Here is a 15615-nt window from a genome sequence, read left to right as displayed (position 1 = left end):
CTGGGGCTCCCAGCAGGGGCTGGAGCCCCAGGCCCTTTAAATTGCCACCAGAGCCCCATTGCTAGAGCCCTGGGGCATGGCTGCAGGGCTCTGGGGGCTATTTAAAAAGTCCAGAGCTCCAGTTGCTTCTACCGGCCCCGCCCCTTCCCCAGAGTTCCCCGCTATTTAAAGGGCCGGGGTGGTAGAAGCAGGGGAGCCTCCAGCCCTTTAAATAGCTCCCAGAGCCCTGGTGTAGTGACGGGCTCCAGGGACTATTTAAAGGGCCAGGGCTCCAGCTGTCTCTGCTGCCCCAGTCCTTTAAATAGCCGCCTGAGCCCCACCGCTTCCCCAGGGCTCCCGTGGCTATTTACAGGGCCAAGGCGGTGGAAGCAGGGGAGCCCCAGGCGGCTGCTGCTGCTACCCCAGTGGGGGGAGAGGAGGAGGGGGCACTCACCATACAGGGTGGGCTGCATCCCCTGTACCCGCACCCCCTGCCCGCAGCCAGCCCCTGCTGTACCCCCTGCCCTGCCCGCACCAGCTCCTGCCCGCAGCCAGCCCTGCTTGCGGCCAGCCCCTCCTGCACCCCCTGCCATGTTTCCAGCCAGTGCTGGCTTTAGGCCGATTTGCCCGATTCCCCCGAATCGGGCCCCACGCCTGAAGGGGCCCCGCATTGGCCGGCTGTCTCCTGGAAGCAAAGTTCTGCGTCTCCCGGAAGCAGCAGCTGTTGCTGCTAGGCAACGAGAGACGCTGGCCGGCAGAGGGCTGAGGCAGAGACAGCCGCTGGGTGTTGCAGGTCAGGAGGGAAAGGGGAAGGGGACGGGGGAGAAGGCACACGTTCTTGCAGCCTTTCTCCCGTCCCCTCCTCTCCCCTCCCCCCAGCAGTCACCTGGAGCCTGGAGGAGACGCCAAGGGAGCTTCTGGTCCGGTGGGAAACACAGGAATCTCTGCAGTGGACCTCACTCACCTGAACAGCTGCTGGGGCTTCCAACGGTGAGTGTTTGACCCTGTCATTCCCCCTAGGTTTGTGATATTCAGTTGGTGTTGTGGTTTTCGAGGTGTTGCTGTTTGAGGGTGAGTTTGTGCCTGCCTGTGTCTGTTTCGAAACTAAAGTTGGGATCACGTCATGTAACCCAGGAAAAAAGCCCCCAGCCGGTACTTAGTGCTGTGAACTCCAGGTGAGAGAGAGAGGGGGGGAAGTTTGGAGGAGGAAATCAAATACTGCAAGAGAGGAGAATGCAAAAGGTCTGCAACATGGCACGGCAGGCTGAGACTTTTATCTCCCCTCCGCCATCTCCCTACCGAAGGGGAAACTGAGGCACAGTGTGATCTGATTCCCTCTCCAAATTATTTTGCACAGGAAGGGGACTGGGGCTCCTATCCAAACCAGTTTCCTTCCCATCAACTCTGTCTTCCCTGCTGCAAGACCGCTGTAGGGGCTGAGTATTTCCATTAAACTATGGCTCCTTCATTTGCCCTGCAACAACAAAATAGATCGGCTGGGGCGGGGCGAATAGCCCCCCCCCAAGCTGTGTGGATATTAAGGTTTGGGGGGGGGCATGATAATATTCTAGATCAATCAAATGCCCAGCTCAGCTTTCTAGCCATCCAGCAGCTCTAGGGCAGGGAAGGAAGGTGCTCTTGGTGCAGAGTGGTCGCAAAACAGGGGTGAATTTAGCGGGGAGTTGAGGGGTCCGCTTGAAATCCCACCCGATGCAGCCACACAGAATCATTGGCAGCGCTGGAAGAGGCCAGGAGTGGAAGCAGGTGGCCTGGGGGTGGGGGGACATTGCCCTCAGTCCTGGGCTCTGGGATGGACTAGGCTGGGTGGTGGGTTCAGTCTAGTCTTCCAGCCTGCTGTTCTCACTGGGGTTTGTGGTTTTCATCTGGCTCCACCGAAAAGATCAAACAAGCCCAGTAGAAAAGGGGAGTGAGAGAGGCAGGAAGGAGTTTGTAAGGGGTTTAAGTGGCCCATCAGCGAAAGAGTAAAACCAGAGTTTGACTGGGTTTCCCCCCAGCCACCACTCCTACAAACACTGGGGAAGGGGCAGCTCCATCCCCCACTGAGGCTATGGTGAGGGGCATCAGGGGAGGAAGGAAGCCACATGGCAGTCCCTTCCCCCAGCACCTCCCTCCAGCCCCCAAACTCTGTCCCAAAGCCTGCACCCACCCCTCCGCACTCCCTCCCAGAGCCTGCACCCCTCCACCCTTCCTGCACCCCACCCCGTGCCCCAGCCCGGAGCCTGCACCCAGCACCCAAACTCTGTCCCACTCAGCCCTGGGCAAAGCTTCTTGGTCTGGCTCCCAGCCCCTCTCCAAGGGTTGCAGCTGTCTGGAGGTGCTGCCTTCCACACCTTCCTCATTCACACTTCATTCATTCAATAGGGCATTTGATTACAAAGTGGAGGAAAGATCTTATTCTACTTCTAGCAAAGACATTTTTCTTTTACCTTAATTATACTACCTTAGGGGCCCGCTATAACATATTACCAAGGTTCAGTACAAAGTCATATAAAAGTTATACAAAAATGCATAATCCAGAGATTTATCTACAACTGCATTGATTGACTGCTGTGTGCAGTAATATAGTGACCCCGGGTCTTTAAATGAGGCTATATACTCGGGGGAGGGGGGGTGCGGGGGCAAGCAAGTGGGCAAGCGGCAGGTGGGCAAAGAGGCAAGCAGTGAGCCAGCAGGGGTTCTAGGGGCAGGCATGGGGGTTTCTGGCAGGGGAGGGAGAAAGTGAAAGGAGGTGAGTGGGGGACTGACTAGGAGGGACGCAGCAAGTCATCAGGGGACTAGGGGGTGAAGAGGGGTGTGATGGTGGGGCCGAGTGAGGAAGGGGGAGGTCCTATTTTACTGCTGTGATCTGGTCACCCTGTGTGTGCCAGGTTTCAGAGTAGCAGCCATGTTAGTCTGTATCTGAAAAAAGAACACGAGTGATTGTGGCACCTTAGAGACTAACAAATTTATTTCAACATAAGCTTTCATGGGCTACAGCCCACTTCTTCGGACGAATAGAATGGAATACTTTTTGCCTATGTGTGCCGTTTCTCTCCCCCCACCCCTTCTTCTTTGGCCCACAGCTGTTTCGACAGGGTGGTGCTGAGGAAGGAGGGTTTATTTCTGCAAGGTGGACGGCGCTGGTGGGGGGCAGTGTTTCCACGGGGCCAGGCTGTGCTGGGGGGAAGGAGGAGGCATAAAATAAACATTATTGAAGAAAATCAGTTGTACAACTATCAAAACAAATTATTTTCCTAATATGAAAGTGAAAATCTATAATTAATATTCTTTTAGAATGTGGTGACTTCTATCAATATGGGCAAGAGATCAAGAGATATTGGTAGGAAGTACCAAAGTGGGAGTAAGAAAAGAGCCATATACAATATGATGTAATGTATGTAATACATAATTTTGTTATTATGTACATAGTCATGGAAAGTAAATAATACATGTAAATAATACATGGAAGAAATGAAAGGTGGTTTTTTTTAAGTGTTTTGTTTTGTTTTTTTTTTAGTCATCCCTGTCGGGGCCCCATTGAAACTGTTCGAATTGGGCCCCGCACTTCCTAAAGCTGGCCTTGTCTCCAGCTAGCCCCGCACCCCCTGCCCGTGACCAGCCCGTCTCCAGCCAACCCCTGCCGCACCCCCTTGCCTGAAGCCAGCCAGTCCCACACTCCTCTGTCTCCAGCCCTGCCCACTCCTGCAGCACGGCCCTGCGGCCCTGCCTGAAGCCAGCCAGCCCGCCCCACAGCCCCGTCTCCAGCCAGCCCGTGCTGCACCCCCTGCCCTGCCCGCACCAGCCCTGCAGCCCCTGCCGTCTCCAGCCAACCCTTGCCACACACCCCTGCCTGAAGTCAGCCAGCCCCGCACTCCTTGCCCTGCCTGCAGCCAGACCCTACCTCCAGTCAGTCCCTACCCTGCCTTCAGCCAGCCCCATGTCTACTAGTGCCCTGCAGTTCCCAGGGCAGTAACCCTGTACACCTGCTTCAATGAGGGGGCAGGGAGCAGCTGGAACCCACACATATGCACACCCTAGGGTGACCAGACAGCAAGTATGAAAAATTGGGAGAGGGGTTGGGGGGGGGCAATAGGATCCTATATAAGAAAAAGACCCAAAAATCGGGACTGTCCCTATAAAATCGGGACATCTGGTCACCCTAGCACACCCTCAGGGAGTGGTGGGGACCCAGACATGTGAAACGGATCTCATTTCTAATTCAGACCCATCTTTTTAAAAAAGAACTTTAGGTAGGGTTAACGTACATTTGTATTTTCCAGGACATGTCAGTCTTTTTGGTTCTTAAATCGCCATCCAGGAGGAATTTTTAAAATTGGGAAATTTTCCTGGGAAAATACGGACATATGGTAACCCTATTGGTACAAAAAAATACATACTGTGACACATCCCTTAAATCAGAGCTTTTAATAGGGAAACCGGTTGCTAAGAAATGAAAGACTTTTCTTTACATGTTTTTTTTTTAAGTCATCCCTGCCAGGCCCCGCTGAGAATGTTCGAATTGGGCCCCGCACTTCCTAAAGCTGGCCCTGATCCCAAGCCACCTAGCAGCAGCAGAACCACTTAGCCCAGGGGTCAGCAACCTTCAGCTCCGGAACCGCATGCAGCTCTTTGGCTGCCCCCTTGCTGACAGTCATTTTTTTGAGGGAGTGCAAGGTGCAGGTTCTGGCTGGGAGGCTCTTACCACAGGCAGCTCCTGGCCGATGGCACAGTATGGCTTTGGCCCCATGCCACTCCTGGAAGCACATCTCTGTGCATTCCTTGTGGGGGAGAGGGGCAGAGGTTCTCTGTGCACTGCCCACTCCCGCAAGCACCGCCCACACAGTGTGAGAACAGTGCTGGGGGTGGGGGCAGCATGTGGAGCTGCCTCCTCCCCACCAGGGGCGCACAGAGACGTGCCAGCAGCCAGCTGCTTTTGGGAGTGGCATGGGGCCAGAATCCTGCTGCGCAGCTGACCAGGAGCCACCTGTGGTAAGCGTCTCCTGGCCAGAGCCTGCAACTCGCATCCCTTCCCGCACCCCAACCCCCTTCCAGAACCCACACCCTCCCTGCACCCCAATTCTCTGCCCGGAGCCCCCTCCTGTTTATACTCAAATTCAAACAACAGAAGCCATATTAAAAGTATTGGTGAGTAGTAATAACTTTAATATGTTCAATTATTATTAGTTGATAAATTCTAACTCTACAAGTAGCTTTGCATGTGATGTGGCTCTCAAAATATTTTGGTCAAAAGACAAAAATTTAAAAATGGCTCTGACCCCTGAGTTAGCCCCTGCTGCCATCGGTGTGCTCCACCTCCCTAGGTGGGAATAACCATAGTTATCTGCTTGGTCATGGACCCACCAGCTCTTACCCACCCTGCACACTGGGACATAGTGATTACCAAATTCAGCCCTGCCTGCCCATTCACAGTGGAGTCATACTGTTTCTGTAGGGTCCATTTTTGCCTTTGGCTGGGATACTGGACTTGGCTTTATTTGCATACGTAACTGAGAAACAGTCATCCCTAAGGTGGAGGGCAGCACCTACCAGGCCCAAAGCAGCAGGGGGAGGAGAAATTGTGCCCAAAGACACAAAGGCAACCTCATTCTTTTACAAAAAGGTGTCCTAGGACCTTTAATGCCCATGCAGAGCAGATAGGACCTCAGTATTTAAGGCCCCATGTGAAAGATCCTACACAGAGTAAATGGCACAAAGCTATCTACCTTGACCAGATAGAGCGCTAAGTAGGCCCTGCTGGTTCCAGGGAGCTGAGATGTTCTGATGTTAAGGCCAATACCCATCCAGAGGGCTAGGCAAGCTTTAACAACAACTGATCAGGGCCTCACTTTCACAGAAGAAGGGAATTAGGGCTGGGTGGATGGCAGCAGTGTGTGGGGTGTCAGAGGCATGCCTCTAAAAAAGCAAAAGTGCGCAGCTGGCAAACACAACCCAAGCAATTTCCTTCATGGAGCAGGTTTAGGAAGAAAGAGTGGAGACACTTGCATCCCAGCAGCTATGGCAGAGAAGCCTTTAAGAGTGACTACTAAGAAACTCTCAGATTGCATTTGAAAGATGTCAGCTCCCTGCTTTTTTCTGTCCCATCTTCTGTCTCTTCCCCCCTCTCCCCATCACTCCTACCAACCTATCTGCCTCTCTTCCCCTTCCTCCAGTCTAGACCCCATTTAAACACTACTTTCTACATTAAAGCCTCAGGAACCTCTCTCTGAATGTGCTACTGAGGCCACTGCTGCTGCCTATCAAATCTTTTGACTTCCCTTCTTTCTTCCAGCTCCTTTCAGCAGCTCTGGGGTTGATGATGTGGACTGTCTGCTTAAAACATCCTAAAGGTAAGTTCAGGCTGGTAACAAAGGGCAGAGCCATAGAACTCTGAATCTTCTGTTCCCTGTCTCCAAAGGGGTAATAATATCCTACATTAATTAGTAATTTTTTAACAAAAGCCTAATGAAACTGCATGAAATTCAGGAAGCTCACATAAAGCTTGAGTAACTGAGCTTTGTATGGATGTCCTGTGCAGGGAATCAGGGGAATTAAATACACACCCTCCAACGTAGGGCAGCAGTGATGGGCTTCAGCACAGTCCCCTCCACAGCCACTGCCCTAGCCTATGGGCTGCAACGGCAGTCACTGCCCCTTAATTACACTCACTGCGTGAGAGTTCATAGCCACCAGAGCCACCTACGTTTAGATCATGTGGCTCCCCTTCCAGCCCACATCAAAGCTCCCTTCCATACCAGTCTATCTGAAGCTAACAGAGTCTACTCCCTGTGTTCAGGGAGTGCACAGGACCGCTTGCATGGTCAGTTTCCACACACACAAACACCACAAGCATGGCGGGGGCCGGGGGGTGTGAAACGTACACAAGTGTGAATACATTCTAAGGAAAAAATCGTGAATTGGTCCCTGGGGATAAAGGCCAAGACAACGTAATAATAAGTCTTTTGTAGCACCATGTCTAGGATTTTCTGATGTGCAATATGTACAAGTGCAGCCTCAGACATTTCCTTCAACACCCTCAGCACTGCAAGGCTGTTGGCCCTGAAACAATCTTGATTTAATCAGAGATCTTAGACTAATGGGGCATGACTTGGAGACCTTTTAAAAACCGTCCTTTCCCTGTCTCCTTCTGTTACGAATAAAATCTAACGTAACAGATTCAATTTTTTTTTTAAATGTTCCTATCTCCAGGGTTAAATAAAACTCATTGTCATTCGCTCTCTGGAGCTCCAAGTTGGAAGTGATACATTTTGGGGACCAGAGGAGGGATCTCAGATTTGTCATGACAAAAAATGCCCAAAGTCTTTGCAATTGTGTTGGGAATAATAAAGTCATGAAGTCACGCCAATGCCTTTCCATTTCAATCAAAAGGAAGTTCTAGGAGGTCAGCTTGTGTGCCTAAGCAGTGCCCCTGCCTCCATTGCATAATTCCAGGCCAAGGCATCAAGGGAAAGATTGATGAAAACAAGGGATTGGGAGCCAGGATGCCTGGATTCTGTAACTGATTTTGCATCTGACTCACTTTTGAGATCATGAGCAAGTCACTTAGCCTCCAATATTTGTTTCTTCGTGTGTATAATGGAGATAATGATCTTTCCCCACCTTTGTGAAACACTTTTAGTATCATGAATGAAAGGAGCTCTATGATTACTGACTAGTAGTATTACTCATGTATATTTCATCAGTGAGAGAAAAAACAGACAAGAGAAATCCTTCAGGAGGAGCAATACAGTTGCAAGACAAAACATTGGCACATTCTCTCCTCAAGTAACAGTGTTGAAGGTGTTCTCCCTCTGAAGGCCATAAAGCTCCTCAGCACCATAGGGGCCAATGAAGGCTCTGAACACACCAGAGCTACTGCAATTCCACTGCACGGAGAGATGGCTGCTGCAGAGTGAGCGAGCAAATAACTTGACGGCCACCACATCTGGCAAGGCTTGATTCTGTGCCACATTTGAGAAGGCCAGTACAGCATAGGATATCATCATCCAAGGCGATACAGTTTGGGGGATGGATCCAATCTCCCCAATTCCAATACAGTTCCCAAATACAAGCCCATTTATTGTAATTATGCACAAGGAATGAGAGCGAAGTTTCTCCCTAAGGGGAAAAGATCTCTATAAAACTCTGCATTTGCAATCTGCATAACCCTTTAGAGTTTTTTTCACTATTTTTTTCAAAATGAAATTAACCTGGCCATAGTAAAAGGGCAAAGCCAGAGACCGAAGGCCTGATTTTTAAAATGTGCATGGGAACATTGAGTATTTACGCACACGTACAGTTGGCTAGACCCACAAATAACCATTTGTGCATGCAACCAAAGTAGATGTGTGCGTGCACATTAGGTACATAATTGTGCCCATGCGTTTTTTAAAAAGTCAGGCCATGGCTCCAGCAGGCTCAAGCTGTCTTCATCTAAAATCCCACAACAATTGAGGATGATCAAACCCTGTGAAATAATGCCATGAATACTTGTCTTGTCATCATTTAAACTGTTTATCTATAATTGCTAGGGATGAATTGCAAACAAAGTATCTTCTGGCGGCTACCACTGTAAGTCTCAAGGGTATTTAACTCACAATGAAATTATTTATCAAACAGCAATTTTTCCCATTTTTGCTGCATGGGTAAAATTTTTCTCTCAGCTCTCCAAACCACAGAAATACCCTGCAGTCATGAAAGAGACTGACTGCAAGGCTGAAAGGTACTGTGCCTTTCTCCAGGTTGTACCAATGTAGGGAAGTTGACAAAGGAACTCTGAAATGAGAAACGGAGGGGAAATTACCATCAAACTGTGGAAAAGTCAGGCGTTTTAATCCAGGCTGCAGGGGGATCAATGCGTTGACCGATGTACAAAGCAGCACAGCTCTGGCTATGCTTTGCAGGCTGCATGAGATGGGATGGGTGGAATCAGTCAGTGTATAGCAGAGAATCTCTTTCCTCCCTTCGACAGCAGCAGTGGCACCAAAAATTTCAAACTGATGTAATGCGAAAGATGAGAGACACATTTGTAAAGGGTAACCAATGAAACTGGAGGGTCCAAGAGTGAAATTCATCCTGTGGAGTTTATATTTTCATAGTTCTCTTTCATCTTGTAAACACTGAAGCCTTTCAATGTGATCTGCACAAGTTGCACAATATGATGCACAAAACTTAAGACTATGGCTAAAGAAACTACTTTTTTTAATCCACCTTGGAAAACGGAAAGAACGGAAAGGGGACACAGATAAGACAATCTCTTCCCTCACCTCAGAGGTCAAACCCATCACCTTCATGTGGCACCCCAGTGCCAGGTCAAAGATGCAGACTGAAATTCTTCCCCAAAGACACAGTCCTTCAGATGATTTTCCTCCAAGAAAAGGATGGGAAAACATCAGTTTTTTAAATTTTTTTAATTGGATTTTTATGGTATTTAAATTATTGTAAGTTTTTCTTTTTAAAAATAAATCTATTAAAAGTGGTATCTGAATTTAATACAAAATATGCTAAGCCCTAAACTTCTTATAGTCTCTGAAAACATTTAATTAAAGTATGCTGTTTTTTGTGTTTAAATTCCAGTTGCCATCCTAATGCAGCTTGACACAAATCATGAACAGTTAATTAACTAATAAATAAGAAATATCATTTACCATTTTCTAACATACTAAAAATGGGCAATTAATAAATAATCTGAATTTAAGTTATAGAATTGCTTAAATAAATGTACAGTTATAGTGTACCCTCCTACATAGGAAAAAAAACGTACCAAATCTAATGTAAGGCTCCATTTAGTTGTAAATCAACATCTTTTAATTGTTTATATCAACCAATGAGAATTTGCTTCTTCAGAAAATAAGTGAAGTACAAATGGAAAAGTTTATCAAAATTGATAATTTAAATGGAGGTTTTTCACCTGGTGATTTAAATCAAGTCACCCTGTCCAAAAGGTCCAGAGCCTCATTTTCTCAAAGCACCAAGGCATCTGCTAGCCTGGCACAAGGTCCAACCTTGAAAGGAACAGTTTGGTTTTAATTCTTTTCATAAAAAGTGAAAGTGTAAGGAGTTGTCCTGCCATCCTTTGCCCCTGACATGCTGATATCACCCAACTGCCACTCAGTCTGTCAGATGACTCGTGAAGAGCCTTACTGCTGTTCTAGACACATGCTGATTGTGTGTTCTTGCTGTGACTCACACATTCAGTACTGGGTCTAACATCAGACGCTCGATTTTAAAATGGAGACACGGAGCTCACACCGAGGGACACAACGAACAACACTATAGAGGAGTGTGATGTATTGTACATCTGTGAGTGGGGCTTTGCTTGCTAAGGAGAGATGGAGACTTTGAGGTGCGTTGCCAAAATTCCCTCATGCTTCATCTTTATTCCACACCCAGCTTTCTGCAAAGGATTCTGAGCAGCATGCTCCAAATGTCATTTCCTGTACTGAGCATTATTAGTAGAGGGCCACTCTGGGCCAACTTAGTCACTGATGTAACTCCTCTGAAAGTAAGGAAATTAGACCAGGATAAGTTTGGCCCAACATATTACTCTTTTACAAGAAGTGATGTAGGATGCATTTTAACACACGTATCCAGAATTATTTTATCCAATGTCAAAAGAATAGAGGATTTTCAGTATCAGGTTAAATCACTGTTCTATCATGTCTAATATTCTACCTCTGGCCAATATTTCATCCATCAGAGGATGGCTTTTTTTAAAAACAAAACCATAATGAAGCTAGCAGATGATGCAGTGCTGTACATAACAGGAAGTTTCTTCACATAGTACTCCTCACCCATAGCTCAGTGCTACGTGCACCAGGAAGTATCTTCAGCAGGGACTTCACACCCATAGCTCAGATTTGTTCTCTCCTGATTGGAGAGAGCACTGAAAACAAACTATATTTTCTGGCCCAACCTCCACTGGGGGAAGACAGCAAACTGACACAGAACAATATCAGTACGCACAGGTCAGGGGACCATTCCCAGATAGGTATCACTCAACTAGACAGAGAAGAAAAATTCAGCAGAAACAACCAAAGTGTTGCCTATTAAGAGGATAAACTGTAGGAAAGGGAGAAAAACTGCTTTCCAACTTAGTAGGTCTTTATTAAGGTATGGATTGTACTGCATTCTCCTTCTTTTACTCCTTCCATCTCCCCTTACAAGAAGGAAAAAAAATACTCCCTCTGCATTAACAACAATCTGGTAAATATAGCCAGTTAGTTATTACAAAAGGTGCCAAAACCTCACTGCTTCTTGTTCCCTCCAGTTAATGTACCATGGCAGAGGATGAACTGCTTTTACAAGAAACTAAAAATAAAAATGTTTCAGAGTCCATAATTGGATTGCCTTGTTGGGCTTTTTAAAGGAGCCAAAGTACCAGTTCCAGGCTATTAGCCCTAAGGTTGTAAGAGAATGATGTAAAGTATTTCTTCATTAAAACTGTTGCCTCTCTGCAGGGTTCCTACCCCCATTATTTTCTTTTTAAAAGATGTGTGTTATCACATAAACTTTATTTTTAAAGGGGTCTTCAAAAACCCAGAGGTGATAAAAAAAATAAACAAGGCTTTTGCACCTGAAAAGCCAGTCACAGTCTCCAATCATGTCTTCAGTTCATTTCTGTACAAAGCTTATTTTAATATGCCTGAGTCACACCTGTTATCTTGGTTCATTTTTAATAATCAGCAGCTAAATCCTGAAGCCCTTTGTCACATTTTTACCGTTCTTCAAAGCAGGGACTGTCTCCACTAAAGGTCTTGTGAATCACCGAGTACACGCTAGCAGTAATGGAGAAAATCACAACAGCAGTAACTTAATGTAAAGCAAAGTGGGACTATGAGGCTTCCAAGTTAAATTACATGGACAGAGAGCTCTCCAGGACAAGGTCATCTTGTTGTGTGTGCATACTGCTTAACATAACGGGGCACTGATCCATGACTAGGGCTCCTAGACACGACACACTATAAACAACATTAATGATAATTATTACAATAGTGACTAAGTCTAAGGTCTCAAGCAAACTGCAGAAAGTACTGAAATAAAGATGTGCTTTACCTGAGCAACGATGTCAGGATTAGCTCCAACTGGTCATCCATACCAGAAGAGAGAGAATTCAGCTTAGTAATTCTGATAGAGAATCAAAATCCATCTGTCATGTAAGCTCATCAAGAAAGAAACAGTCTCTTTGTTATATGTTTGTACAAGCACCTAGCAAAACTGGGCTTTGGCTTGTAGGCAGGCACTACCGTAATACAAAATAAATAATTTATAATCCAGGCTTTAAAATGAGTTCAAAAGTTCTAGTGTGTACAGGGCCTGATTCTAGTCCCAATGCCCTCAGTGACAAAAAGCCCATTGGCAGAACAGGATCATGACAACTGTACAGCACCTAGCACAATGGAGCCTGGTCTGCAACTAGAACTCCTAGGTGCTACAATAATACGATTCGTGATGATGAATCCTTCGCTATGTAACTCTGGCAAGTAACAGCAGTTCAGTAGTAAGATTAAAACATACCCTGGCTTGCACAAGAAAAAAAAGAATGCCACGTTTACATATGTAATGGCAGTCCTGCAGGTACTTACTACTTCAGGTTTAAGATTTGAAAGTTTTTGTGCCAGAAAAAAAAAAATGCACTAGGGACGATTTCCCCTTTTGATAACGCCTAGGCAATCCCTTGTTAAAAAAGGGCAAAACAACAATTATTAATTACCCTAATTAACCCAATTCATAAGACACATTTGTGTGGCTGTCATGACAACTGCTTTGACTAACTTGCCAAGAAAAGCTCAGCTGTCCATTCAAATAAATCCCTAATAATTACCAGTCTCATTTACTGGGCTTCTGTGATAATAATAATTAGTGCTACTGTACAAAAGGTCGCCCTAAACAATTTATGAATGATACATTCTGCCTGGCGATTATGTGAGTCCCACAGAGTGTACAGAATGTACACAATTACATCTGTAACATGATGGACGATGATCAGAGCCTACCTTGTTCATAAATGCCTTACAGTTCCCTTTGAGATGAAACGGCAGGTTGGAGGAAAAAAATCGTCAATATTAAATGAGAAACTAAGTGAGCCAATAAAAACTTGGGTGCATGACAGCCAACCACCGCTCAACATAGCTTAATTCTATAGCATGGCTTACAAGGGATTCCTGCACAGAATTAAAGTGGATCATTAAGAGTGTCAAAGGGATGGGAGATGGTTGAAAAGAAAGTGGGAGAAAAAGATGGGGGGGAAGCTTTGATTGTAGGCTGTAACATAGGTCAAGTCTACACTGGGAGCACTTTGCCAGAGTAGCTGTACCAGTGTACTATACCAGCAAAGGGCTCCTAGTGTGGATGCAGATTCTACCAGCAAAACTGTGCTTTCACCCACATAGTTATTTCTGCCCTTTGAATGAAACAAGCACAGTTTTGCTTTTATAAGTGCATGTACATGGGAGGCTTTTCCTACAGACACATGAAACCCCTCATCACAACCCAGAAAAAGTTTGTAAAAGTACATCTGGCTATAGTTAAAGCCACAGAACCAGCTCCCATTTAAGTCAAATAGGATTTGTGTCCATTCTTGGGTAAAACAAAACACCCTTTTAAAATCCTTCTCTCTGTTACTATTAATACATGAAAAAAATTAAATATCTATTTTGTTCTCATTATTTATGCTGCTCATTTACTTGCTGTCTTTCTCTCTGTTTGGAAGAATGAAAATAGGTCAGCCAGTTTCAGTTTCATATGGAGTCCTTTTCTGGTCCAGGGGTTCAGTGCTGTAAGCTCTCTGCTCAGTTCTACAGGAGTTGTTCTACGCTTGGAGCCCTTGGGCTCAAATTCACTTTCTGGCTGTTGGGCACAAGTATAATGCTGCAATGCTACAGCCACAAAACACCATGACAAAATGCTTGTACTAAAACAAACAAACAAACAAACAAACAAACAAAAAAAGACTACTGAATTTTTTTAAAACTCTGGGAAACGTTCTTACTGTTACCTGTTTTTCTGCATCCCCTTCAGAGAATATATATCTATCCTAGCTGCCAGCTAGCAGAGGTCTCTCTTAGTTCAAGCCTCAAGTAGAGCCTCATGCTTTTAGCACTGGAGGTTCCAGGTTCAAACTCAATGCTGACCCATAGTGGCAGTCACTATGTGAAATTCTGTAAAACTTGTTTTCATAAAACTAAAATTTTGGGGCAAATGTGACCTAATTGTGTCACTGGAATAAACGAGTGATTTCTATCCATACTTTTTACTAAAGTTACATCCAGTATCATGGAGCAGTTGAATATCAAAATATCCTTTAAAAATAGGATATAAAATTCTCCCTTCACTTTTCTGTACCACCAAATCCCCTTTACCATGCAACTGGATTAGACAGTACTGGGAGTTGCTACTGACTTCTTGAGTTTAATGCTACATTGCATATATCATGAGAACAGTTAGAGAACTCTGAGTGAATTTCACAAGTCTCAGCCATGTCAATTGCTTGCAGTTCTGAACAACTTTGGTTCAGCTGTCTGGAGTTGTAATATCTAAGCCCATTTGCTTCAATTGCAAAAAAAAAAAAATATATTTGCAATTATTTAAAAACAAAAACAGGAGTCCTTGCGGCACCTTAGAGACTAACAAATTTATTTGAGCATAAGCTTTCGTGGGCTACAGCCCACTTCGTCGGATGCATAGAATGGAACATATAATAAGAGTGAATATATACATGCAGAGAAGATGCCACACCAGCTCTCAGAGGCTAATTACTTAAAATGACCTATTATCAGCAGGAAAAAAACTTTTGCAGTGATAATCAAGATGGTCATCTTAAGTAATTAGCCTCTGAGAGCTGGTGTGGCATCTTCTCTGCATGTATATATTCACTCTTATTATATGTTCCATTCTATGCATCCGACAAAGTGGGCTGTAGCCCATGAAAGCTTATGCTCAAATAAATTTGTTAGTCTCTAAGGTGCTGCAAGGACTCCTGTTCTTTTTACGGATACAGACTAACACGGCTGCTACTCTGGAAAAAAAAAATCTGAAATTCGCCCAGCACCTCAAGGAACTACTTCACTAGCAAACTCATTTTCTAAAATGTTTCTCTTGAGAAATCACACTTTTGTCATTTACAGTTACTTGTTTTTTGTTGTAATGCTAGAAGTAACCTTACCGTCAAATGAAAAACATATACCATTAACAAACAGATTTGGTTCTATGGCCAGAAAATTACACTCTATTTCTACTGAGCATAGCAGTAGAAGCCCAGAAATTTCTGAGTTTTAAACCCTGCTCTGACATGACATTTTGGACAACTCACTTCACCTCTCTTCATCCATTTCCCTACCTGTGAAACAGGTATGATAATGATATTAATAATAAATAAATAATAAATTTTTATTATTATAGTAGTAGTAGTAATAATATGGGTTTGCATCACAATTTGCTTTAGGATTGTTGTCACCATTAGGCTTCAGGGTTAAGACTTCGGTGAACTGAAACAGACAATTAAAACCTCTCAAAGCTACTGGGTGTGGTTTTTAGCAATACTGATCTCCAACTCAGTAAGAGCTGCAGGTGTTCAACATCTCTGAAACTCAGACCCACCGTTTTAGTCTGTACGTCTGCAGATTTAGAAAGCCAAAACTG

At 45.2% G+C, this 15615-nt stretch overlaps 1 protein-coding gene and 1 long non-coding RNA gene across 11 annotated transcripts in view; one reads left to right on the top strand and one right to left on the bottom strand.

Moving 5' to 3' along the window:
* PCDH19 (protocadherin 19) overlaps positions 1-15615 on the bottom strand; it is a 124711-nt gene that overhangs the window by 71634 nt on the left and 37462 nt on the right. Inside the window, exons 3-4 of one of the 10 annotated variants that reach the window (XM_030575087.1) lie at positions 9243-9343; positions 3084-3151 (exon numbers count right to left, since the gene is read on the bottom strand). The exons of 5 other annotated variants lie outside the window; for them this stretch is intronic. In XM_030575087.1, coding sequence (XP_030430947.1) covers positions 9266-9343 — 78 coding nt within the window. In that variant the 3' untranslated portion in view covers positions 3084-3151; positions 9243-9265. Of the gene's footprint in view, positions 1-3041; positions 3157-7679; positions 9344-12068; positions 12103-15615 lie in introns of those variants that run through there. 4 more of the 10 variants (XM_030575086.1, XM_030575089.1, XM_030575084.1 and 1 more) reach the window with 4 other exon arrangements.
* The window catches only part of LOC115657359, a 45175-nt gene continuing 30307 nt past the window's right edge, over positions 748-15615 (top strand). The window contains exons 1-2 of the long non-coding RNA XR_004001961.1: positions 748-969; positions 6269-6326. This is a non-coding gene — a long non-coding RNA (uncharacterized LOC115657359). The remainder of the gene's footprint in view (positions 970-6268; positions 6327-15615) is intronic.

Source organism: Gopherus evgoodei, chromosome 9 (assembly GCF_007399415.2).
Source record: "Gopherus evgoodei ecotype Sinaloan lineage chromosome 9, rGopEvg1_v1.p, whole genome shotgun sequence".
Classification (NCBI taxonomy): domain Eukaryota; kingdom Metazoa; phylum Chordata; order Testudines; family Testudinidae; genus Gopherus; species Gopherus evgoodei.
The sequence above is the reverse complement of the archived record's forward strand: the minus strand, read 5'-3'. Positions and strand labels throughout refer to the sequence as shown.